Genomic DNA, 24,316 nt, shown 5'->3' with positions numbered 1-24,316 from the left:
CAACACAAAGTCGGCTTCATTTATTGGCTTGCCTTTTTCCTGCCGTTACCAAGCAACTCATTGTAGTAGATTTTACTATCTCTATTCTGTCTGTCCTCTTTAACATGAGGCCCCCAGCCACTAGGCTATCCAGGGTAGTGTTATAGGCTAGCCAGAGTGTGATGGTAATGTTCTATCTGTGCTGTTTGTGCTACTGTCTGGATATTTGACTGTATATAACAAGTGGATAGCTAGTGGGTAGGAGTGGTAGAGAAGACACAGAGAAAGAGGCACAGCTCAAGAGTCTGGAGTATATGGACAATGTTTTATCGGAGGTCATGGTTCAAGAGATTTCCATGAAGCAATAGGCTATCACTTTCATTTTCACTTCTTCGTGTGGGATTTTGCTATGTTTTTTACTGTTTTTTAATGGATTTCTACTGTTAATAACAAAGCTGCAGTATATATTGAAGATACTGTATTTTTGTCTGACATTTCCTCAATGGAGTTTACAAGCGTCCTGAATTCTGCTGTCTTGGCTGACGTGACAGTGATTGTCATTCTGTGAACCTTTTGAACAATGGCTGACTCAAAGTCTAGAAGGAGCAAAAGGGAGCTTCAATCCTCTCTCATATCTAACAGTGAGATTGTTGCATTCAAAGTATGACCCTGTTGTAGCCAGTCATCATTACCATTTGAATTACATTAATTGTTTCTGGGATGGAATATTAATCAAAATTTGGTTCCACCTCTTGTCGAAGCAATCCGTCCAGTTTGAGTCTGTATTGGGGTTGACTTGATGATACCTCTCTCTGTCTCTCTGTTTGCAGCAAAAGCTGAAAGAGGAGCGTGAGGCTAAGAGAGCTCAGCTGGATGGCAGACATGACTACGTCCTCAGCATCGTGGCTTCCTGCCTGGGCCTGGAGAAGGCTGACGTGGAGGACGCCATTCTGGAGGGAACTCAGGTAGGGCATAACACTTCACCACTGCTCCACCTCCATCAATCCCCTGTAGTGTGGTCCCTTGTGACAGACTGTTGAGTAGCTGGCCACTGCTTGCGGATGCAACATTTGGTTCTTCGTTTCAAGATTACCTGTATGGTAATAACTTGTGCAAAAGCGATTGAATCAAGTAAAGGTAAATGAATTGTGGAAACGGTGATTGTGATGAACGTGTCTCCCATAGATTGAGCGCATGGAGCAGTTCTTTGTGGCTGAGGGACTTCCTCATATCATGTTCTACTATCAGGATGTGGAGCCAGCTGAAGCAGGTGAGATGATTGGCCATGCAGGGAAGTAATAGGGGAATATAATAATAGCAGAGTAATAACACAGTTAATAGTAGAGTTAGAGCTCAAAGACAAAGAGGTTGAATCTCGCTAACAGAGAGGATAACTCCAGATAGAGTAATGTCTCTTACACTCCTTCCTGTCATAAAGATGATATAGTGGGTAACTGCTTCGTTTGTCTCCCTAGCAGCAGCATCAGCAGCAGCAGCTGCCTTGGCCCCCAACCGGAGGAAGAAGGCCAAGGTGTTTGTCACCGAGGGCAAAGATGTGGCTCTGACTGGTGTCTGTGTGTTCTTCACAAGAGCCAACCCCTCCAAGGCCATCACCTCTGAGAATGTGCACAGGGTAAGTCTCCACCTTACTATCCAACACAAGGCTCTCCAACCCTGTTCCTGGAGAGCTACCGTCCTGTAGGTTTTCACTCCAACCCTAATCTAGCACACCTGATTCTAATAATTAGCTGGTTGATAAGCTGAATCAGGTTAGTTACAACTGGGGTTTGATTGAAAACCTACAGGAGGGTAGCTCTCCAGGAACTGGGTTGGAGAGCCCTGATCCAACACATAGTCGGCATTATACGTTTTGTCAATATTTATATGTCTAAAGGCTTAAACAATTTTCGTATAACAATGCTCTTATCATTCATAACGCTATTTATCCTTGCATTCAGGCAAACTGCTTAAAGCACACAACATGAATAACAGTATGACGCGTCAGCCCAATCTTTGCTTCTAAAATGGTGTCAATGTGTCCTGAGTGGCGCAGTGGTCTAAGGCACTGCATCGCAGTGCTAACTGTGCCACTAGAGATCCTGGTTCGAATCCAGGCTCTGTCGCAGCCGGCCGTGACCGGGAGACTCATGGGTGGCGCACAATTGGCCCAGCGTCATCCAGGGTAGGGGAAGGAATGGCCGGCAGGGATGTAGCTCAGTTGATAGAGCATGGCGTTTGCAACGCCAGGGTTGTGGGTTCGATTCCCACGGGGGGCCAGTATAAAAAAATAACATGTATTCACTAACTGTAAGTCGCTCTGGATAAGAGCGTCTGCTAAATGACTAAAAATGTAAACATGTAAAAATCCCCTGGCCTACTGTGTGGTCATGTCTATCTAAAAATATCTGGCCCTGGTAGGAGGTGAATTTCAACATGCTGGACACCACAGAGGTAGGCCTGCTTAAAAGTGTGGAGCAGCTGCTGTCAGAGATCTTCATACCCACCCTGAAGAAGATGAACCACGGCTGGGGAGAGCTGGCCAGTCCACAGGCCCAGTCAGTTAAACAGGACTTCATCAGCTCACTGGACAGTTTTGTGTCTGTGCTGGCCGGGGCGCAGGAGAGCCTGCAGGAGAAGGTAGGTGAAATGTGCACGCTCAGCCAATCTGGTTTCAAATACTATTTAAATTATCTCAATTATTTTCACATGCATTTCAAAGTAATTATTCAGATATGTTTTATTTGAAAAGACCAGTAGTTGAATATTGGAATGTATTTGAAAATACTCAAATACACTGACTCAAATACACACCCATGTATTTAACCCAGGTATTTGAAAATAGTATTTCAAATAAGTATTTAAAAATACTTTGAAATAGTAGGCTTTTTATAGAAAACTATTTGAAAGTACTTTAAAATAAGTCCAATAGATGTAGTTTATTCAGGCCACATTATTTGAAAATACTTAAATACACAGAAAATAAGTATTTCAATAATAATCAAATCCACACACACGCGCACACACGCACACACACACACACACACACACACACAATCAATCAATCAATTTTATTTTATATAGCCCTTCTTACATCAGCTAATATCTCGAAGTGCTGTACAGAAACCCAGCCTAAAACCCCAAACAGCTAGTAATGCAGGTGTAGAAGCACGGTGGCTAGGAAAAACTCCCTAGAAAGGCGAAAACCTAGGAAGAAACCTAGAGAGGAACCAGGCTATGAGGGGTGGCCAGTCCTCTTCTGGCTGTGCCGGGTGAAGATTATAACAGAACACACATGTCAATTTGCAATTACGAATATACGAATATACAATTGACATCATTAATCGTTTCATTTAGGTCAACCTAAAAGAGTGTGACGTATTTGACCTGAAGACACTGAAAGGCCCGTCTGACTACATTGCTGTGGCTAACAGCACAGAGGCAACAGAGAAGATAGAGGCCTGGATGAAAGTGTGGATCAAACAGATTGAACAGGTAAGATAGATTGAACCTCAATAGCATCATGGATACCTTTCCCCTCCATGGACCTGTGTTATTGTGGGTGGGGGTGTGTTCAATAAAGTGCTGTACAGAAACCCAGCCTAAAACCCCAAACAGCTAGTAATGCAGGTGTAGAAGCACGGTGGCTAGGAAAAACTCCCTAGAAAGGCGAAAACCTAGGAAGAAACCTAGAGAGGAACCAGGCTATGAGGGGTGGCCAGTCCTCTTCTGGCTGTGCCGGGTGAAGATTATAACAGAACACACATGTCAATTTGCAATTACGAATATACGAATATACAATTGACATCATTAATCGTTTCATTTAGGTCAACCTAAAAGAGTGTGACGTATTTGACCTGAAGACACTGAAAGGCCCGTCTGACTACATTGCTGTGGCTAACAGCACAGAGGCAACAGAGAAGATAGAGGCCTGGATGAAAGTGTGGATCAAACAGATTGAACAGGTAAGATAGATTGAACCTCAATAGCATCATGGATACCTTTCCCCTCCATGGACCTGTGTTATTGTGGGTGGGGGTGTGTTCAATAAAGTGCTGTACAGAAACCCAGCCTAAAACCCCAAACAGCTAGTAATGCAGGTGTAGAAGCACGGTGGCTAGGAAAAACTCCCTAGAAAGGCGAAAACCTAGGAAGAAACCTAGAGAGGAACCAGGCTATGAGGGGTGGCCAGTCCTCTTCTGGCTGTGCCGGGTGAAGATTATAACAGAACACACATGTCAATTTGCAATTACGAATATACGAATATACAATTGACATCATTAATCGTTTCATTTAGGTCAACCTAAAAGAGTGTGACGTATTTGACCTGAAGACACTGAAAGGCCCGTCTGACTACATTGCTGTGGCTAACAGCACAGAGGCAACAGAGAAGATAGAGGCCTGGATGAAAGTGTGGATCAAACAGATTGAACAGGTAAGATAGATTGAACCTCAATAGCATCATGGATACCTTTCCCCTCCATGGACCTGTGTTATTGTGGGTGGGGGTGTGTTCAATAAAGTCAATACAATAAAACTGTATTTATCCCCTCAGGGGCAATTAAGAAAGGCAACTCAGGATTTACATCAAGATCCACCACATCTAATACAGTTTACAGATATTGCATTCCCCAATCAGCAGTGATTGTGTTGTATCCAGGTGCTGGCTGAGAGTGACCAGCTGGGGAAGGAGGCAGATGACCTGGGGCCGCGGGCCGAGCTGGACCACTGGAAGAAACGCATGTCCCGCTTCAACTACCTCCTGGACCAGCTCAAGAGCCCCGACGTCAAGGCTGTCCTGGGCGTGCTCATGATGGCCAAGTCCAAACTCATCAAGGTGAGCAAGCTGTTACACCATGTCCTTCGTAACACAGGAGTAGATGTTAAAGGCCTGCTAATAAAATGTACAAATCTCAATTTCGATTTTCGACTTGAGACTCGTTCGTGGGAGCCAGTCACATTTAGAAATATAAAACTTCTCTATGCTTATGTCACGATCGTTGGTTAGAGATGAGGACCAAGGCGCAGCGTTGCAGGCAAACATACTCTTTATTAGAGACACGATCAAAAACAACAAAACGAAAACGTGACAGTTCACGGTCTAACACAACCGACTAGAAACAAGATCCCACAAACTCTGTGGGGAAACAGGCTGCTAAAGTATGGTTCTCAATCAGAGACAACAAGCAACAGCTGAATCCCGTTGCCTCTGATTGAGAACCACACTGGCCAACATAGAACAACAATACTAGAAAGTGAAACCTAGAACAAAACACATAGACTTTACACACCCTGGCTCAACATATTAGAGTCCCCAGAGCCAGGGCGTGACAGTACCCCCCCCCTAAAGGCGCGGACTCCGACCGCGCCCACCAAACACCACAGGGGAGGGACCGGGTGGGCACTCCGCTTAGGCGGCGGATCCGGCTCCGGGCCTGAACCCCGCTCCCTCTCCAACCCCCCAAAGTACCCCTGGTCCGGTCTGGCCCCGCTGGCCGGAGCTGGACTGCACACTGGTGGAGCGGATTGCTCTAGCTCCGGCGTGAAGCATCTGACCGGTGCCGGACCAGCCACCGGTGGAACAGGCACGGGCCGTGCCGGACTGACGACGCACACCACTGGCTTGGTGTGGGGAGCAGGAGCGGGCCGAGCCGGGCTGACGAAACGCACCACTGACTTGGTGCGGGGAGCAGGAGCGGGCCGGACCGGGCTGACGGCGCACCACTGACTTGGTGCGGGGAGCAGGAAACGGGCCGTGCCGGCTGACGGGCGCACCACTGACTTGGTGCGGGGAGCAGGAACGGGCCGAGCTGGGCTGACCGAAACGCACCACTGACTTGGGTGCGGGGAGCAGGAATGGGCCGGACCGGGCTGACGACGCGCACCACTGACTTGGTGCGGGGAGCAGGAACGGGCCGGACAGGGCTGACGACGCGCACCACTGACTTGGTGCGGGGAGCAGGAATGGGCCGGACAGGGCTGACGAAACGCACCACTGACTTGTTGCGGGGAGCAGGAATGGGCCGGACTGTGCTGGCGACGCGCACCACAGACTTGGTGCGGGGAGCAGGAACAGGCCGGGCCGAGCTGGCGACGCGCACCGTAGACTTGGTGCGAGTGGCAGGAACAGGCCGGACCGTACTGGGAACACACACCACTGGCCCTACGTGGGGATCAGGAACAGGCCGGACCGGACTGGCAACACACGCCAGTACCTCTCGCCGTGCCTCTACATCCTCCTTCCCCCTGGTGACCAGTGACTCCCGTAACCTGGCGGCCTCCTGCTGCCCCGTCGTCCACGGCGTTAGCCCCCCCCTAAAAAATGTATGGGCTTCACTCCTACCCGTGGACCAGGTCTCCATGCTTCTCGCCAGCCTTTCGCCCTTCTGCCTCCACGTCAAGCCCCTCTCTTCCTCAGATGGCTTGACCCAGTCGAGGAGGCGAAGGAGATCCGCTAGAGATCTCTCAGGCGATGGCTCCTGGACTTGCTGCTTGGTCCAGTCTTGGTGGGATCTTCTGTCACGATCGTTGGTTAGAGATGAGGACCAAGGCGCAGCGTTGCAGGCAAACATACTCTTTATTAGAGACACGATCAAAAACAACAAAACGAAAACGTGACAGTTCACGGTCTAACACAACCGACTAGAAACAAGATCCCACAAACTCTGTGGGGAAACAGGCTGCTAAAGTATGGTTCTCAATCAGAGACAACAAGCAACAGCTGAATCCCGTTGCCTCTGATTGAGAACCACACTGGCCAACATAGAACAACAATACTAGAAAGTGAAACCTAGAACAAAACACATAGACTTTACACACCCTGGCTCAACATATTAGAGTCCCCAGAGCCAGGGCGTGACAGCTTACTGTACATGGCTCTCATATCTGAATTCAGCTGGTGTTTTCTGTATTAATGTAGCAGAATAGGTGCAGTGTATATTTGATGACTGTATCTGTCCCCCCAGTCCTGGCGAGAGCTGGACACCAGGATCACTGACTCAGCCAATGAGACCAAGGACAATGTGAAGTACCTCTACACTCTGGAGAAGTTCTGTAACCCGCTATACAACAGTGACCCTGTGAGAGACTAATATTGTATACAGTTTTCAGTATGACAACTCATCTTCCTCTAAGACTTACTAACTACAGACTGACATAGTTTGCCAGTTTCCCGGACACAGATTATGCCTAATGCTGGACTAAGTAGCACTTTCAATTAAAAACCTTTTAGTCCAGGACTAGACTTAATCTGCAAAACTCGTCCACTATGTATATCGATCTTAATGGATTTGAAAACTCATCATTGTATGATTGTATTGTATGCTAAATGAACGCAGGTGTCGATGGTAGAGGCCATTCCAGGCCTGATCAACGCCATCCGGATGATCCACAGTATCTCCCGCTACTACAACACCTCAGAGAAGATCACCTCCCTGTTTGTCAAGGTCATTATTGCCAAGATACTGTATGTAACCACCAAGAAGAATAGGTGACTGTAAATCTCGCTCCAAATTAAAAGCTGCCGAATGTATTACATTTAATCATTAGAAGTGTATTAAAATCAATCTTGTCAATTCTTCTTTGATGTTCTTGGTGCATTTGGCCGCACCACCTGGTCTCATGTTATCTGAAGTGCTGTCTACAGTACTTCCCTCCAAACCCCTTTAACCAGTCATCCCATCGAGGGTATTTATTAGAGAGGCACCTGAAATGTATCCTTCTTCTGTATCTCCATGTCTTAGGTTACCAACCAGATGATTACAGCATGTAAGGCTTACATCACCAACAACGGTTCTGCATCCATATGGGACCAGCCTCAGGGTGTTGTAGCTGAGAAACTCAAAGCTGCTATCCACCTAAACCAGGTACTGCTTTCATATGCCAAGTAATTGTTCAACACACTTTAACCAGATCATTTAAAATAGTGTGCTAAATCAAGGCACAAATAAATGTGCTTTTTGAAAGTACAGTTCCTTAAAAGCTTTAATCTATAAAATATTATAAACTGGGTGGTTCGAGCCCTGAATGCTGATTGGCTGAAAGCCGTCGTATATCACACCGTATACCACTGGTATGACAAAACATTAATTTTTATGGCTCTAATTACGTCAGTAACCAGTTTATAATAGCAATAAGGCACCTCAGGGGTTTGGTATATTGCCAACATACCACGGCTAAGGGCAATATCCAGGCACTCCACGTTGCGTCGTGCGTAAGAACAGCCCTTAGCCGTAGTATATTGGCCATATACCACACCCCCTCGGGCCTTATTGCTTAAATATATTATCAATACACTAGAGATAATATATACCACAACATCCTTTACGTACACTACATGACCAAAAGTGTGTGGACACCTGCTCTTCAAAATTCTCATTCCAAAATCATGGGCATTAATATGGAGTTGGTCCCCCCTTTGCTGCTATAACAGCCTCCACTCTTCTGGGAAGGCTTTCCACTAGATGTTGGAACATTGATGCAGGGACTTGCTTCCATTCAGCCACAAGAGCGTTAGTGAGGTCGGGCACTAATGTTAGGCGATTAGGCCTGGCTCGCAGTCTGCGTTCCAATTCATCCCAAAGGTGTTCGATGGGGTTGAGGTCAGGGCTCTGTGCAAGCCAATTAAGTTCTTCCACACTGATCTCGACAAACCATTTCTGTATGGACCTCACTTTGTGCATGGGGGCATTGTCATGCTGAAACAGGAAAGGGCCTTCCCCAAACTGTTGCCACAAAGTTGGAAGCACAGAATAGTCTAGAATGTCATTGTATGTTGTAGCGTTAAGATTTCCCTTCACTGGAACTAAGGGGCCTAGCCCGAACTATGAAAAAGCCCCAGACCATTATTTCTCCTCCACCAAACTTTACAGTTGGCACTATGCATTGGGGCAGGTAGCGTTCTCTTGGCACCTGCCAAACCCAGATTTGTCCGTCGGACTGCCAGATGGTGAAGCGTGATTCATCACTCCAGAGAACGCATTTCCACTGCTCTAGAGTCCAATGGCGGCGAGCTTTACACCACTCCAGCAGACGCTTGGCATTGCGCATGGTGAGCTTAGGCTTGTGTGCGGCTGCTCGGCCATGGAAACCCATTTCATGAAGCACCCAACGATCAGTTCTTGTGCTGACGTTGCTTCCAGAGGCAATTTGGAACTCGGTAGGGAGTGTTGCAACCGAGGACAGACGATTGTTATGCACTACGCGCTTCAGCACTCGGCGGTCCCGTTCTGTGAGCTTGTGTGGCTTACCACTTCACGGCTGAGCCGTTGTTGCTCCTAGACGTTTCCACTTCACAATAGCAGCACTTACAGTTGACCGGTGGCAATTCTAGCAGTGCAGAAATTTGGCGAACTGACTTGTTGGAAAGGTGGCATACTATGATGGTGCCACGTTGAAAGTCCCTGAGCTCTTCAGTAAGGCCATTCTACTGCCAATGTTTGTCTATGGAGATTGCATGGCTGTGTGCTCGATTTTATACACCTGTCAGCAACGGGTGTGGCTGAAATAGCCGAATCCACTAATTTGAAGGGCTGTCCACATACTTTTGTATATATAGTGTACTTCTCACAATATTTTACAGTATAACTTCCTTTCCATGCTCCTCCAATGACTTTTCATCTGGATCCCATCTATCTGATTATAGGAGTACCAGAAGTGCTTCCACAAGACCAAGGAGAAGCTGGAGCAGAGTCCCTCAGAGAGACAGTTTGATTTCAGTGAGATGTACATCTTTGGGAAGTTTGAGACGTTCCAACGACGCCTCTACAAGATCCTCAACATGTTCAGCACCATCACTACCTACTCAGCCCTACAGGACTCCAAGATAGAAGGCCTGGAAACTATGGCAACCACGTTTCAGGTACACGGTCGAGAGATTAGAGTACTGTTTAGATGTTACCGTTTTAGACATTACCTTTTTAGACATTACCTTTTTAGACATTACCTTTTTAGACATTAACCTTTTTAGACATTAGCCTTTTTAGACGTTACTTTTTTAGGCATTACCTTTTTAGGCGTTACCTTTTTAGATGTTACCCTTTTAGATGTTAACCTTTTGTATTTATCCCTGCAAGTGTAGTAATGTTAGATCTGCTCTTTCTATTGCTACCGCTGGACAGACTGCAGAAATGCAGGGGAAATGGGAGGTAACTTTTGCCACATCATTTTTTTGGTCCTTGTTTTTGTCCATCAGTGCATGCCTCATCATCATCATCATCATCATCATCATCATCAACTCTACCAAGCATATAATCATACTAAAATCCTAACTGTAATGATCGGGAGCCATTTCAGAAAGTAAACAGACATATTTGTTACTTTATATTTAATTTCACTGGTGTTTATCTTAACATTTACCTAAACATTTGTTTTGTCCTCAATTTATTTGATTGCGTTGAACTTAGCATTAGTTTTCGTTTCCGTGTGTCAGATAATTGAGCAGAAGCTGATCCATTACTGAGTCCCGATGGCCTTTTGTGAAAGTTGACAGTTTGTTCACCAGAGTCAGGATATACATATTTTATGGTAAGCTGCTCATCGGAGCAATTACTGCTATTTTATACGCTGCTGTTCATCCCTGCTATTGTAGATGGAGGATCTTTAAATAGGGATGGTGTCCAGCCAGAACCTGCATGTCATCATCATTCTACATTCTCTATTATGTAGCCTCCTACTCTGGTTAAAATGAAATTAAACCCAACAGTTTCACAACATTCAACTGAAACATTGTTGACAGTCTGTTGACTTTGGTTGGAATGAATACAGACACAATAAATTATCAAAAGCCTCAAGAGTTTTGGAAAGACTAGAAAAATAACTTGTCTGTCTTTTATTTTCAGAGCATTGTAATGACTATGAAGAAAAAGCACTACAGTTTCCTTGATCAGAGAAGAACAGACTTTGATCAGGACTATGATGAGTTTTGTAAAAATACCACTGACTTGCATGTAAGTTTACACTTTATAACGACCTTACCGGTAAATCATAACACAGCACATCTAAATAATCTCATAATTTACTTGCACAATTGTTTGTTGTGTTCATTTGCTTTCAGAATCAGCTGAAGACCTTCATGGATAACACATTCGATAAGATTCAAAACACAGAGAGGGCTTTGAATGTACTGAAGAAATTTGAAAGGTACCGTTATTTCAGTCCACCTCTATTTCAAACCAACCTTTAATTCATTTCATTCATTCTCAATTTGATATCAAAATCTCCCCTTACATCACTAAGACTGGGCATTCCAGACCTGGGCATCGATGAGAAGTATCAGCAGATCCTTCAAAATTATGGAAGGGACATAGAAATGGTTTCCCGTAACTACACCAAGCAGAAGATGGAGCCTCCCATTGGCCGGGACCTGCCCCCGGTAGCCGGTAAGATCCTGTGGGCCCGCCAGCTGTACCGGAGGATCCAGGAACCCATGGATCTGTTTCAGGAAGACCCTGGGGTGCTGGCTACGCCCGAGGCCAAACGCATCATCAAGAACTACAACAGGGTGGCCAGGGTGCTGCTGGAGTTTGAGATGCTTTACCACCATGGATGGATGAAGCAGGTGAGAGAGTCCCTCCTGCTTATCTTATTCATTGTGATGTTAAAGGCAAAACTGATTATTAATCAGCATTCATGCTCTGAGACGCTTGATATGGTCTCTGGTGTACTGGCTGGACCTATACACCAGTAGCATAGCAGCGTAAAACTGTTACTGTTATTAATGCTTATCTGTACCTTATCTAGAGCCTGGTCCCAGATCTGTTTGTGCTGTCGTAGTTGGCAAGACTGATATGACTTTTGATTTACTTGTTGATTTCCCACAGACGTACTGTAGATGACTCACATCACTCATACTCTCTCTCTCGCTTGCTCTCTCTCTCTCTCTCTCTCTCTCTCTCTCTCTCTCTCTCTCTCTCTCTCTCTCTCTCTCTCTCTCTCTCTCTCTCTCTCTCTCTCTATCACTCTCTCTCTCACTCTCTCACTCTTGCTGTCTCTCCATTTCTCTCTCTCTGTCTCTCTGTCTCTCTCTGTCTCTCTCTACATCTCTCTCTCTTTGTCTCTCTCTCTCTGTCTCTCTCTCTCTTTGTCTCTCTCTCTCTCTCTCTCTCTCTCTCTCTCTCTCTCTCTCTCTCTCTCTCTCTTTGTCGCTCTCTCTCTCACTCTTTCTCACTCCCCAGATCGAGGAGGTCAGACTGGGCCTCCAGGCCTCTTTACTGGTCAAATGTCCCGATACGGGGGACCTGTTTGTCAACTTTGACCCCCAGATCCTGACACAGATCAGGGAGACAGACTGCATGTCCAGGATGAGGCTGGAGATTCCTCCCTTCGCAGTCATCTTACAACAGAAACAAGATGCCCTCAAGAAGAACTACAACAAGCTGCAGGTACACTAGGTATTCCATGATGCCTATTGATCAACTGAAGCATATTGAGCATCATACTGTATCCTTTATCTTTAAAAAGCTTTATATAGACTCAACAACAGTAATAAAAGGGCTGTTATTTCAATTCACTTTGAACTGAGTAGAAAGTCCTATGGGCTGGGATTTAGTCAGGAAAATCTTAATGCGATGATTAGAAAACATTATAAGGGTGAAAGCATTATAACGACAGGCATTAAGTAATATTAGTAATTTCTCTATTTCTGACACCCATCCACAGCTGGTTCTGACAGAGAACGCCAGGGTCCGGGCTAAGATCCAGAGTGCCTTTGAGCAACTGGTGATGCCTCATGTTGCTAAGGTGGATGAAGCCATTCTACCAGGCCTGACCTCCCTCAACTGGACCTCACTGAACATCGATAAATACCTCAGCCGCATCAACAGCGCTCTCAGTATGTAACCGAATCCAATCAAACCTTGTCAGCACTGCACTGTGCTCTGTCATAGCACCATACTATAAAACGGCAGAACAATCTCACCACAATAACCAGCACAGTTAGCACACCTAAACTCTGCCTGCATTTGATCGCAGCTAATTGTGCCTGATCAACTCATGTAATATATCCCATTGGAAGAGGTTCTATCTGCTGTCCCAGTGGGCAAAGCTGGTTGTAATGATATCGTTTCAACCTGTTTTTCCCACTGCTGTTTCCTTGTGACCCCTGGTGACCCCGTGGTGCTGTGTATAACCTCTGACCTGTAACCTGTGTGTCCAGCGGACCTGGAGCTACTGATGGACAGAGTGAATGACCTGGTGGAGTTCAGGATAGACGCTGTGCTGCAGGAGATGAGTGGAGCCACACTGTGGGTTCTGCCCCTGGACGAACCATTGAGCTGTGATGAGTTCGTTCAGACCACCAGGGTAAACAAAGATTCCCTCTGTATTACTCATATGTTATACACACAAATGCTTGTTAGGCATAATAATTGCATAATCAACAGTCTGTATTGGTAACACAGTAACTCATCGTCAGTGCTAACAACATTGACCAGACAAAACAGTATATTTAGTTCAGTACTAGTTCAGTGTAAACACAGTCTTCATGCATGGAGGACCAGGGGTAGGTAACCCTGGTCCTGGAGTGCCGCAGGCACTTCATGTTTGATTTAACCGACCTGGAAGACCAGGTGTGATCACTGAACTGATCAACTAGCTCAGTTGGTCAGGTGTGGTGCCTAGTTAGAGTACCTGCAGAACTCCAGGAACAGAGTTTGCCTACCTCTGATATAGGCTCATGTACTTTCTTCTTGTATGTCATGGTAGGAGCTGTGTATAAAGGGAGCTCAAAGTCTCCACACCAAGAGTTCCCTGGTGGAGGAGGCAACCAACGAGCTCATCAACATGCTGCTGGAGTGTGAACTGCACAAGGAGGGGGAGGAGAAACTACTAGAAGAGAGCAGGACTGATATGGACCAAGTGGAGAGTGAAGGTACAGTAACCTACAGTTTTAACTGTGATAATTATGATGCAGCAAAACTCAAACGGAGAGTGATAACCGGGTCAGCAAAATGCAAGTGAAATTGTACAAAAGCAAAAAGGTTGTTCAGGTGCATAAAGAAATGAGAAATGAGAAAGTGTGCATGCCTGTGTCCATGCCTGTGTGCGTAGTGCGTGTACATGCAGGTGTACTCACGTGTGTTCATGCCTCTTCCCAGGTGAGGAGGAGGGTAAGTCAGAGGGTCACCTCAACCTGCTGTCTCGTAACACCACGGCGGCCAGCAACACGGGCCCCCCGTCTCCCCTGGGGAAGAGGAAGAAGAAGAGAGACCTGCTGGAGGTGATGAAGGAGGAGGCTCAAGAGCTTCTGTCCCACTTCAACCACCGTAACGTGGACGCCCTGCTGAGGCTCACACGCAACACCCTGGAGACCCTCCGCAAACGCATCCACGCCTCCTCACTCATGCACTTCCTGGGTAAGTTCCATCAATCCAATATATTTATAAACCCCTTTTACATCAGCAGTTGTCACAAAGTGCCACCCTTTGAGCTCCACCCTTTAGATGTTGGAGTAAGGTGGGGCCGTCATGAAGGGTAGGGTTTCCCATTACATTTCTCCCTACTTCAATACCAGCCCATCTCCCCACAGCAGAGAGTGATTCTCCCAGCCGTCTGAAGGGCAGTGGTCAGCAGCCTATCTTCAGGACCAGTGTGACCCTGTCCATCCCCAACATCGCCATGGTCCCAGCCCTGGACGAGGTCCAGCAGGCTCTGAACCGGGCTGTGGAGTGTGTGGTCAGTGTCAGCAAAGGAGTCGGCCAGTGGAGCAAGGAGAGGATCTCCAAGGTGGGCTTGCTGTGGCTTACAGCTCCAATGCAGAAGTTTTTATCTCAATATCAAATCATTTCTGGGTAACAATTAAGTACCTTACTGTGATTGTTTTCAATTAAAATGGTCAAAAAGAAACAAAAATAGCTTCTTAGCAAAGAGCAATTTCTCAAGCAATAATTTGTTAGGAATGTCTGGGAGTGTTGTGAGTGGGGAGGGGAAAACTGAAAACTAGCTGTTGTTGCCAGGCTAAAACTCCATCCCACCAAAACAGGCTGAAATGGCAGGCAGTCTTTTCAAACAGCTCGTACACTAAAAGGGCATTATGATAATTTTCATATTATTCCAACACCATAGTGTGGAAATATATATAAAAAATATTAAAATCTCATTTTTTGACTGCACTGGGCCGTTAAGATGTCTGTGACATCTGCACAATCATGAGATTAAGGTTTTAGTAAGTCTTCAAACAAAGACCAAACATTAATTATTCTGTTTATGCCAACACAGAGGAAGATGAGTGAGAGATGCATGGCTGTTCTGAGACAGGACAAGTGTGACAGTGATTCAGAGGACGGAGAGACCACCTACAGGAGCCTGGCTGATGGCAGTACCTCAGACATCTCCGCCTCTGTGACCCAGGCCATACCCTTCCAGGCCAGGAACTACTACAAGAGTGTGTCTGAGAACAAGGAGATCATCAAGCTGGTTTCTGTGCTCAGCACCTCAATCAACTCTACCAAGAAGGTACATACAGTGGGGGAAAAAAGTATTTAGTCAGCCACCAATTGTGCAAGTTCTCCTACTTAAAAAGATGAGAGAGGCCTGTAATTTTCATCATAGGTACACGTCAACTATGACAGACAAATTGAGAAAAAAAAATCCAGAAAATCACATTGTAGGATTTTTAATGAATTTATTTGCAAATTATGGTGGAAAATAAGTATTTGGTCACCTACAAACAAGCAAGATTTCTGGCTCTCACAGACCTGTAACTTCTTCTTTAAGAGGCTCCTCTGTCCTCCACTCGTTACCTGTATTAATGGCACCTGTTTGAACTTGTTATCAGTATAAAAGACACCTGTCCACAACCTCAAACAGTCACACTCCAAACTCCACTATGGCCAAGACCAAAGAGCTGTCAAAGGACACCAGAAACAAAATTGTAGACCTGCACCAGGCTGGGAAGACTGAATCTGCAATAGGTAAGCAGCTTGGTTAGAAGAAATCAACTGTGGGAGCAATTATTAGGAAATGGAAGACATACAAGACCACTGATAATCTCCCTCGATCTGGGGCGCCACACAAGATCTCACCCCTTGGGGTCAAAATGATCACAAGAACGGTGAGCAAAAATCCCAGAACCACACGGGGGGACCTAGTGAATGACCTGCAGAGAGCTGGGACCAAAGTAACAAAGCCTACCATCAGTAACACTACGCCGCCAGGGACTCAAATCCTGCAGTGCCAGACGTGTCCCCCTGCTTAAGCCAGTACATGTCCAGGCCCGTCTGAAGTTTGCTAGAGTGCATTTGGATGATCCAGAAGAGGATTGGGAGAATGTCATATGGTCAGATGAAACCAAAATAGAACTTTTTGGTAAAAACTCAACTTCGTCGTGTTTGGAGGACAAAGAATGCTGAGTTGCATCCAAAGAACACCATACCTACTGTGAAGCATGGGGGTGGAAACATCATGCTTTGGGGCTGTTTTTCTGCAAAGGGACCAGGACAACTGATCCGTGTAAAGGAAAGAATGAATGGGGCCATGTATCGTGATTTTTTGAGTGAAAACCTCCTTCCATCAGCAAGGGCATTGAAGATGAAACGTGGCTGGGTCTTTCAGCATGACAATGATCCCAAACACACCGCCCGGGCAACGAAGGAGTGGCTTCGTAAGAAGCATTTCAAGGTCCTGGAGTGGCCTAGCCAGTCTCCAGATCTCAACCCCATAGAACATTTTTGGAGGGAGTTGAAAGTCCGTGTTGCCCAGCGACAGCCCCAAAACATCACTGCTCTAGAGGAGATCTGCATGGAGGAATGGGCCAAAATACCAGCAACAGTGTGTGAAAACCTTGTGAAGACTTACAGAAAACGTTTGACCTGTGTCATTGCCAACAAAGGGTATATAACAAAGTATTGAGAAACTGTTGTTATTGACCAAATAGTTATTTTCCACCATAATTTGCAAATAAATTCATAAAAAATCCTACAATGTGATTTTCTGGAAAAAAAAATCTCATTTTGTCTGTCATAGTTGACGTGTACCTATGATGAAAATTACAGGCCTCTCTCATCTTTTTAAGTGGGAGAACATGCACAATTGGTGGCTGACTAAATACTTTTTTTCCCCACTGTACAGGTGTACACACAAAACTAAAATAAAAAGTATATTTCTCCTGTTTTCCTAACTTTCTGACCTTAGTGTACCAAATTCTAACTATTTTGTGTTTGATACTGATACCTATCCCCTAAGATGTTGCTGTGGAAATGAGACCTAAATCAAATCAATTAAAACTTGATTGAAAGTGCATTTAAGACCTGGCTGTTGTGTTGTTGTTGACCAGGAGGTGATGAATGCTCTGGACCGCTTCAGTCGTTACCACCACATCTGGAGGAAGGAGAGAGAGGACACCATCCAGAAGTTCAGCCAGGGCAGCCCTCTGCTGTCTGAGTTTGAGTCTCAGATCCTCTACTACAAAGACCTGGAGCTGGAGATCAACGCTGAGCCTGAGTACATCACTGTAGGAGCTCTGGCACTCTATACAGGTAGAATACATCGCTGTAGGATCTCTGGCCCTCTATACAGGTAGAATACATCGCTGTAGGATCTCTGGCCCTCTATACAGGTAGAATACATCGCTGTAGGATCTCTGGCCCTCTATACAGGTAGAATACATCGCTGTAGGATCTCTGGTCCTCTATACAGGTAGAATACATCGCTGTAGGATCTCTGGCCCTCTATACAGGTAGAATACATCGCTGTAGGATCTCTGGCCCTCTATACAGGTAGAATACATCACTGTAGGAGCTCTGGCCCTCTATACAGGTAGAATACATCGCTGTAGGATCTCTGGCCCTCTATACAGGTAGAATACATCGCTGTAGGATCTCTGGCCCTCTATACAGGTAGAATACATCGCTGTAGGATATCTGGCCCTCTATACAGGTAGAATACATCGCTGTAGGATCTCTGGCCCTCTATACAGTTAGAGTACATCACTGTAGGATCTCTGGCCCTCTATACAGGTAGAATACATCGCTGTAGGATCTCTGACCCTCTATACAGGTAGAGTACATCACTGTAGGATCTCTGGCCCTCTATACAGGTAGAATACATCGCTGTAGGATCTCTGGCCCTTTATACAGGTAGAATACATCACTGTAGGATCTCTGGCCCTCTATACAGGTAGAATACATCGCTGTAGGATCTCTGGCCCTTTATACAGGTAGAATACATCACTGTAGGATCTCTGGCCCTTTATACAGGTAGAATACATCACTGTAGGATCTCTGGCCCTCTATACAGGTAGAATACATCGCTGTGGGAGCACTGGCCCTCTATACAGGTAGAGTACATCACTGTGGGAGCACTGGCCCTCTATACAGGTAGAATACATCACTGTGGGAGCACTGGCCCTTTATAAAGATACATAGCCGTGGGAAGTAGGGGTGCTGAGGGTGCTGCAGCACCCCCTGAAAAATCTGAATCTAACTCTCTACAACTTTCTCCAAGTTATTTGAAATTTCAGGCTATTTCAAAGCAATTCACTGCTAATCCACTGCATTAACCTTAAAAGACAACCCTGCCAAATATGACTGCACATGTTCTTAGTAGTATTTCATAATACTGTTATTTCATTTTTCAACATTGCATGAATATCTGACTATTATCAGACTAATATCTGATTTGTTGTCTAACAGCTGACCTGAAGATGGCCCTGACTGCGGAGACAAAGAGCTGGATGGTGGACTACGGCCTGCACTGTAACAGGAAGTACCGAACAGATATGGAGAACATCTTCACGTTAGTGGACGAAGCGGCAAAGAAACTGAACCGACCAATCAAAGACTTGGATGACATCCGCATCGCCATGGCATCGCTGAAGGAGATCAGAGAGCAGCAGATCTCCATTGACTTCCAAGTGGGACCCATAGAGGTAGGGTACACAAATGCACACTTCTTTCAGAGAGATACTGTATGAATAATTCACTGAGACTATCTGAAATGTCCGCTTTCATTTAGTAGGAGGCAAACCTTAATTCCCACCTAAGTCAAATTTCCACTTAGACGTGCATTGATATCAATGGGTGAAAATTCAACTTAGGTGGAAGTTAGGATATGCCCATAGTTCGATTAAGTCCTTGCTGTCTGTATTTGGTTGTGAGAAGCCATTGGAGACCTGTGTTGTACTATGTATCTGTTCAGTACTGTACATTCCCCTTCCCCTTTCCTAGGAGTCCTATGCCATGCTCCATAAGTACGGCCTGGTAGTGGCGAAGGAGGAGGCAGAGAAGATGGACACGCTGCGCTATACCTGGGAGAAGCTGCTAGCCGCAGCACCGAGGTCCAGAATGAGCTGGTGTCCCTGCAGCCCAACTTCAGAGGAGAGCTCATAGACAACGTACAGACGTTCGTGGAGGACTGTGGACACTTCTATCAGGACTATGACAAGGTTCAGACACGTCTCACAGCTCGTTCTAGCTGTTACTCACAGCTACACCTAACTCCAAGGCTGTCTCGGTTTTAGTCATTTCTATTTCTGTTACAGTTAACTTGGCACGCTCTAAATAAGACTGCTAGCTAATTGCTGACACAGGCTTCGTTTCATTCCCAGGACGGTCCCATGGTTGTCGGACTGGCTCCCCAAGACGCTAGTGACAGACTCATCATGTTCCAGGTGAGTACAGTGTGCATCTTCAAGAGAGGAATCTACAGTTGAAGTCGGAAGTTTACATACACCTTAGCTAAATACATTTAAACTCAGTTTTTCACAATTCCTGAAATTTAATCCTAGTAAAAATTCCCTGTTTTAGGTCAGTTAGGATCACCACTTTATTTTAAGAATGTGAAATGTCAGCATAATAGTAGAGAGAATGATTTATTTCAGCTTGTATTTCTTTCATCACATTCCCAGTGGGTCAGAAGTTTACATACACTCAATTAGTATTTGGTAGCATTGCCTTTAAATTGTTTATAATATAATATAATATGCCATTTAGCAGACACTTTTATCCAAAGCGACTTACAGTCATGCGTGCATACATTTTTTTTTTTTGTGTATGGGTGGTCCCGGGGATCGAACCCACTACCTTGGCGTTACAAGCGCCGTGCTCTACCAGCTGAGCTACAGAGGACCACTAACTTGGGTCAAACGTTTCGGGTAGCCTTCCACAAGCTTCCCACAATAAGTTGGATGAATTTTGTCCCATTCCTCCTGACAGAGCTGGTGTAACTGAGTCAGGTTTGTAGGCCTCCTTGCTCGCACACGCTTTTTCAGTTCTGCCCACAGATTTTCAATAGGATTGAGGTCAGTGCTTTGTGATGGCCACTCCAATACCTTGACTTTGTTGTCCTTAAGCCATTTTGCCACAACTTTGGAAGTATGCTTGGGGTCATTGTCCATTTGGAAGACCCATTTGCGACCAAGCTTTAACTTCCTGACTAATGTCTTGAGATGTTGCTTCAATATATCCACATAATCTTCCTTCCTCATGATGCCATCTATTTTGTGAAGTGCACCAGTCCCTCCTGCAGCAAAGCACCCCCACAGCATGATGCTGCCACCCCTGTGCTTCACGGCTGGGATGGTGTTCTTCGGCTTGCAAGCATCCCCCTTTTTCCTCCAAACATAACGATGGTCATTATGGCCAAACAGTTCTATTTTTGTTTCATCAGACCAGAGGACATTTCTCCAAAAAGTACGATCTTTATCCCCATGTGCAGTTGCAAACCGTAGTCTGGCTTTTTTATGGCGGTTTTGGAGCAGTGGCTTCTTCCTTGCTGAGCGGCCTTTCAGGTTATGTTGATATAGGACTCGTTTTACTGTGGATATAGATACTTTTGTACCTGTTTCCTCCAGCATCTTCACAAGGTCCTTTGCTGTTGTTCTGGGATTGATTTGCACTTTTTGCACCAAAGTACGTTAATCTCTAGGAGACAGAACGCGTCTCCTTCCTGAGCGGTATGACGGCTGCGTGGTCCCTTGGTGTTTATACTTGCGTACTATTGTTTGGACAGATGAACGTGGTACCTTCAGGCATTTGGAAATTGCTCCCAAGGACGAACCAGACTTGTGGAGGTCTATAATAATTTTTCTGAGGTCTTGGCTGATTTCTTTTGATTTTCCCATGATGTCAAGCAAAGAGGCACTGAGTTTGAAGGTAGGCCTTGAAATACATCCACAGGTACACCTCCAATGGACTCAAATGATGTCAATTAGCCTATCAGAAGCTTCTAAAGCCATGACGTAATTTTCTGGAATTTTCCAAGCTGTTTAAAGGCACAGTGAACTTAGTGTTCTGGCCCACTGGAATTGTGATACAGTGAATTATAAGTGAAATAAGCTGTCTGTAAACAATTGTTGGAAGAATGACTTGTTTCATGCACAAAGTAGATGTCCTAATCGACTTGCCAAAACTATAGTTTTTTAACAAGGAATTTGTTGAGTGGTTGAAAAACGAGTTTTAATGACTCCAACCTAAGTGAATGTAAACTTCTGACTTCAACTGTATATACTACTCTGCAGCACTTAGTTTAAGTTGATACATTCACAGAGGTTTTCATTCAGATGTTCTGTGCCTTATTTTTTGTGAGCATTAATATTATGTATGACTTATTTCTATAGCATTTAACAAAGACAACAACATGCATGATTGTATTATTGTGTGTTGTATGGTTTTGGAAATGATATATGTGACCATTCATACACTTTACTGTACTTCTCATTTCATTTGGTCAGAATCGCTTTGACAACCTGTTCCGTAAGTACATCACCTACACTGGTGGAGAGGAGCTGTTTGGCCTGCCTGTGACCCAACACCCTCAGCTGCTGGAGATCAGGAGGCAGCTCACCCTCCTCCAGAAGCTCTACGGACTCTACAACAGCGTCATCGACACCGTCAACGGGTACTATGACATCCTCTGGGCCGACATCCAAATAGAGAGGATCAATAACGAACTTCTAGACTTCCAGACGCGGTAAGGAAATCAAACTACAACCCAGACCATGAGAGACATTTACACAGAAATGGATAAATAATCACATTTTTTCGCCCTCCATTTCCAGTTGTCGCAAGCTGCCCCGTGCCCTGAAAGAGTGGCAGGCATTCCTTGACCTGAAGAAAAGTATAGACGAGATCAACGAGTGCTGCCCCCTACTGGAACTGATGACCAATAAGGCCATGATGACGCGTCACTGGAAGAGAATCACCGAGGTGACAGGACACAGCTTCGAGGTGGAGACTGACACCTTCAAGCTGCGCAACATCATGGAAGCGCCACTCCTCAAATGCAAAGAGGAAATTGAGGTGATTATGGATTATTGTTGTTGCTGTTGTTGGTGCTGAAACCCGGGAAGGAACCAGGTAATTGATTCTCTATAGCCTACTCAGCCTAACATACATTCTCTATAGCCTACTCAGCCTAACATACATTCTCTATAGCCTACTCAGCCTAACATACATTCTCTATAGCCTACTCAGCCTAACATACATTCTCTATAGCCTACTCAGCCTAACATACATTCTCTATAGCCTACTCAGCCTAACATACATTCTCTATAGCCTACTCAGCCTAACATACATTCTCTATAGCCTACTCAGCCTAACATACATTCTCTATAGCCATACTACTGGTACTCAACTCACGGTACTGTAAATTGAGGCTTGAAAAAAAGGTTGTTTAACCTCAATGGGACAACTTGGTAAAACAAAGGTAAAATAAAGATAAATGTTGTTTGAACTCCCGCCGGGCAGGACATTTGCATCAGTGCGGTGAAGGAGAGGGACATTGAGCAGAAGCTGAAGCAGGTGATTGCTGAGTGGGACAACAAGACGTTCACCTTCACCAACTTCAAGACGCGAGGGGAGCTGCTGCTGAGGGGTGACAGCACCGCCATTACTAACATGGAGGACAGCCTCATGGTACTGGGATCACTCATGAGCAACAGGTTAGACTAGAGACCTACTGGAGGCACAAATGACTTAGCCTGGAAATCAAGACTGATTTCTACTTCAGTTTTGTTAACAATAGTGAAATGTAGCCTGATTCAGTCTGATTTTGAGGCTACAAATGACCTGGGGGTTAGGATTGATATCAGATTTCTTCTCAATTGTTTATCATATTTCAGCATCCAGTTGACTTGTCATCTAGAGTTCAACAGTTGTGGTTTTGGGGAATAAGACTGGGGTGCTATGTTTAAATCCCTGTAAGGTTTTAGCTGTATTGTACAGACTTTTAGTGTTGTTTGTGTACTGTAGTAGTCAATGCTTGACTCAGATGATGACTTGGTGCTCCACAGGTACAACACGCCATTCAAGGCCCAGATCCAGAAATGGGTTCAGAACCTTTCCAACACCACTGACATCATAGAGAACTGGATGACTGTCCAGAACCTGTGGATCTACCTCGAGGCTGTGTTCGTGGGTGGGGACATAGCCAAACAGCTACCCAAGGTAAGAACCAATACATTGACTTTTCATCTGAAAACACATCTTTAACCTTACGCTATCAGTGATAGGGTTCCACAATTTCGTGAACTTTCACAAAGAAAGAACTTTTGTGGAAATGTTCAAAATTGTGCAAACTTAATCAGGACTGACAATCTAGTCTGAATCATCTGAATGACAGGAGGCGAAGCGTTTCTCCAACATCGACAAGTCCTGGGTGAAGATCATGACGCGGGCCCATGAGATGCCCAACGTGGTGCAGTCATGTGTGGGGGACGAGACCATGGGACAACTGCTGCCTCACCTGCTGGAACAACTGGAGATCTGTCAGAAGTCTCTCACTGGGTATGTCTGTCTGGAGGTCTGTCAGAAGTCTCTGGGTAAGTCTGTCTGGAGGTCTGTCAGAAGTCTCTGGGTAAGTCTGTCTGGAGGTCTGTCAGAAGTCTCTGGGTAAGTCTGTCTGGAGTTCTGCCAGAAGTCTCTGGGGAAGTCTGTTTGGAGGTCTATCAGAAGTCTTTGGGTAAGTCTGTCTGGAGGTCTGCCAGAAGTCTCTGGTTAAGTCTGTCTGGAGATCTGTCAGAAGTCTCTCACTGGGTAAGTCTGTCTGGAGGTCTGTCAGAAGTCTCTGGGTAAGTCTGTCTGGAGTTCTGCCAGAGGTCTCTGGGTAAGTCTGTCTGGAGGTCTGTCAGAAGTCTCTGGGTAAGTCTGTCTAGAGGTCTGTCAGAAGTCTCTGGGTAAGTCTGTCTAGAGGTCTGTCAGAAGTCTCTGGGTAAGTCTGTCTGGAGGTCTGTCAGAAGTCTCTGGGTAAGTCTGTCTAGAGGTCTGTGAGAAGTCTCTGGGTAAGTCTGTCTAGAGGTCTGTGAGAAGTCTCTGGGTAAGTCTGTCTGGAGGTCTGTCAGAAGTCTCTGGGTAAGTCTGTCTGGAGGTCTGTCAGAAGTCTCTGGGTAAGTCTGTCTGGAGGTCTGTCA

General features: G+C 45.5%; 1 protein-coding gene across 1 annotated transcript in view; it reads left to right on the top strand.

Moving 5' to 3' along the window:
- Positions 1 to 24,316, top strand: part of LOC121586238 (dynein axonemal heavy chain 5-like) — a 79,955-nt gene that overhangs the window by 20,638 nt on the left and 35,001 nt on the right. The window contains 32 exon segments of the mRNA XM_045226272.1: positions 810 to 944; positions 1,165 to 1,249; positions 1,458 to 1,612; positions 2,398 to 2,616; positions 3,334 to 3,471; positions 3,804 to 3,941; positions 4,274 to 4,411; positions 4,637 to 4,813; positions 6,942 to 7,055; positions 7,314 to 7,421; positions 7,719 to 7,841; positions 9,620 to 9,835; positions 10,815 to 10,922; positions 11,030 to 11,115; positions 11,212 to 11,533; positions 12,150 to 12,356; positions 12,634 to 12,805; positions 13,130 to 13,275; positions 13,678 to 13,843; positions 14,070 to 14,327; positions 14,501 to 14,697; positions 15,190 to 15,426; positions 17,246 to 17,447; positions 18,603 to 18,838; positions 19,137 to 19,230; positions 19,233 to 19,354; positions 19,517 to 19,579; positions 21,641 to 21,879; positions 21,968 to 22,208; positions 22,656 to 22,849; positions 23,201 to 23,354; positions 23,530 to 23,693. Of these exon segments, the coding sequence (XP_045082207.1) occupies positions 810 to 944; positions 1,165 to 1,249; positions 1,458 to 1,612; positions 2,398 to 2,616; positions 3,334 to 3,471; positions 3,804 to 3,941; positions 4,274 to 4,411; positions 4,637 to 4,813; positions 6,942 to 7,055; positions 7,314 to 7,421; positions 7,719 to 7,841; positions 9,620 to 9,835; positions 10,815 to 10,922; positions 11,030 to 11,115; positions 11,212 to 11,533; positions 12,150 to 12,356; positions 12,634 to 12,805; positions 13,130 to 13,275; positions 13,678 to 13,843; positions 14,070 to 14,327; positions 14,501 to 14,697; positions 15,190 to 15,426; positions 17,246 to 17,447; positions 18,603 to 18,838; positions 19,137 to 19,230; positions 19,233 to 19,354; positions 19,517 to 19,579; positions 21,641 to 21,879; positions 21,968 to 22,208; positions 22,656 to 22,849; positions 23,201 to 23,354; positions 23,530 to 23,693 (5,354 nt within the window).

Source organism: Coregonus clupeaformis, chromosome 17 (assembly GCF_020615455.1).
Source record: "Coregonus clupeaformis isolate EN_2021a chromosome 17, ASM2061545v1, whole genome shotgun sequence".
NCBI lineage: Eukaryota > Metazoa > Chordata > Actinopteri > Salmoniformes > Salmonidae > Coregonus > Coregonus clupeaformis.
This window is presented reverse-complemented; position numbering and strand designations above follow the sequence as displayed.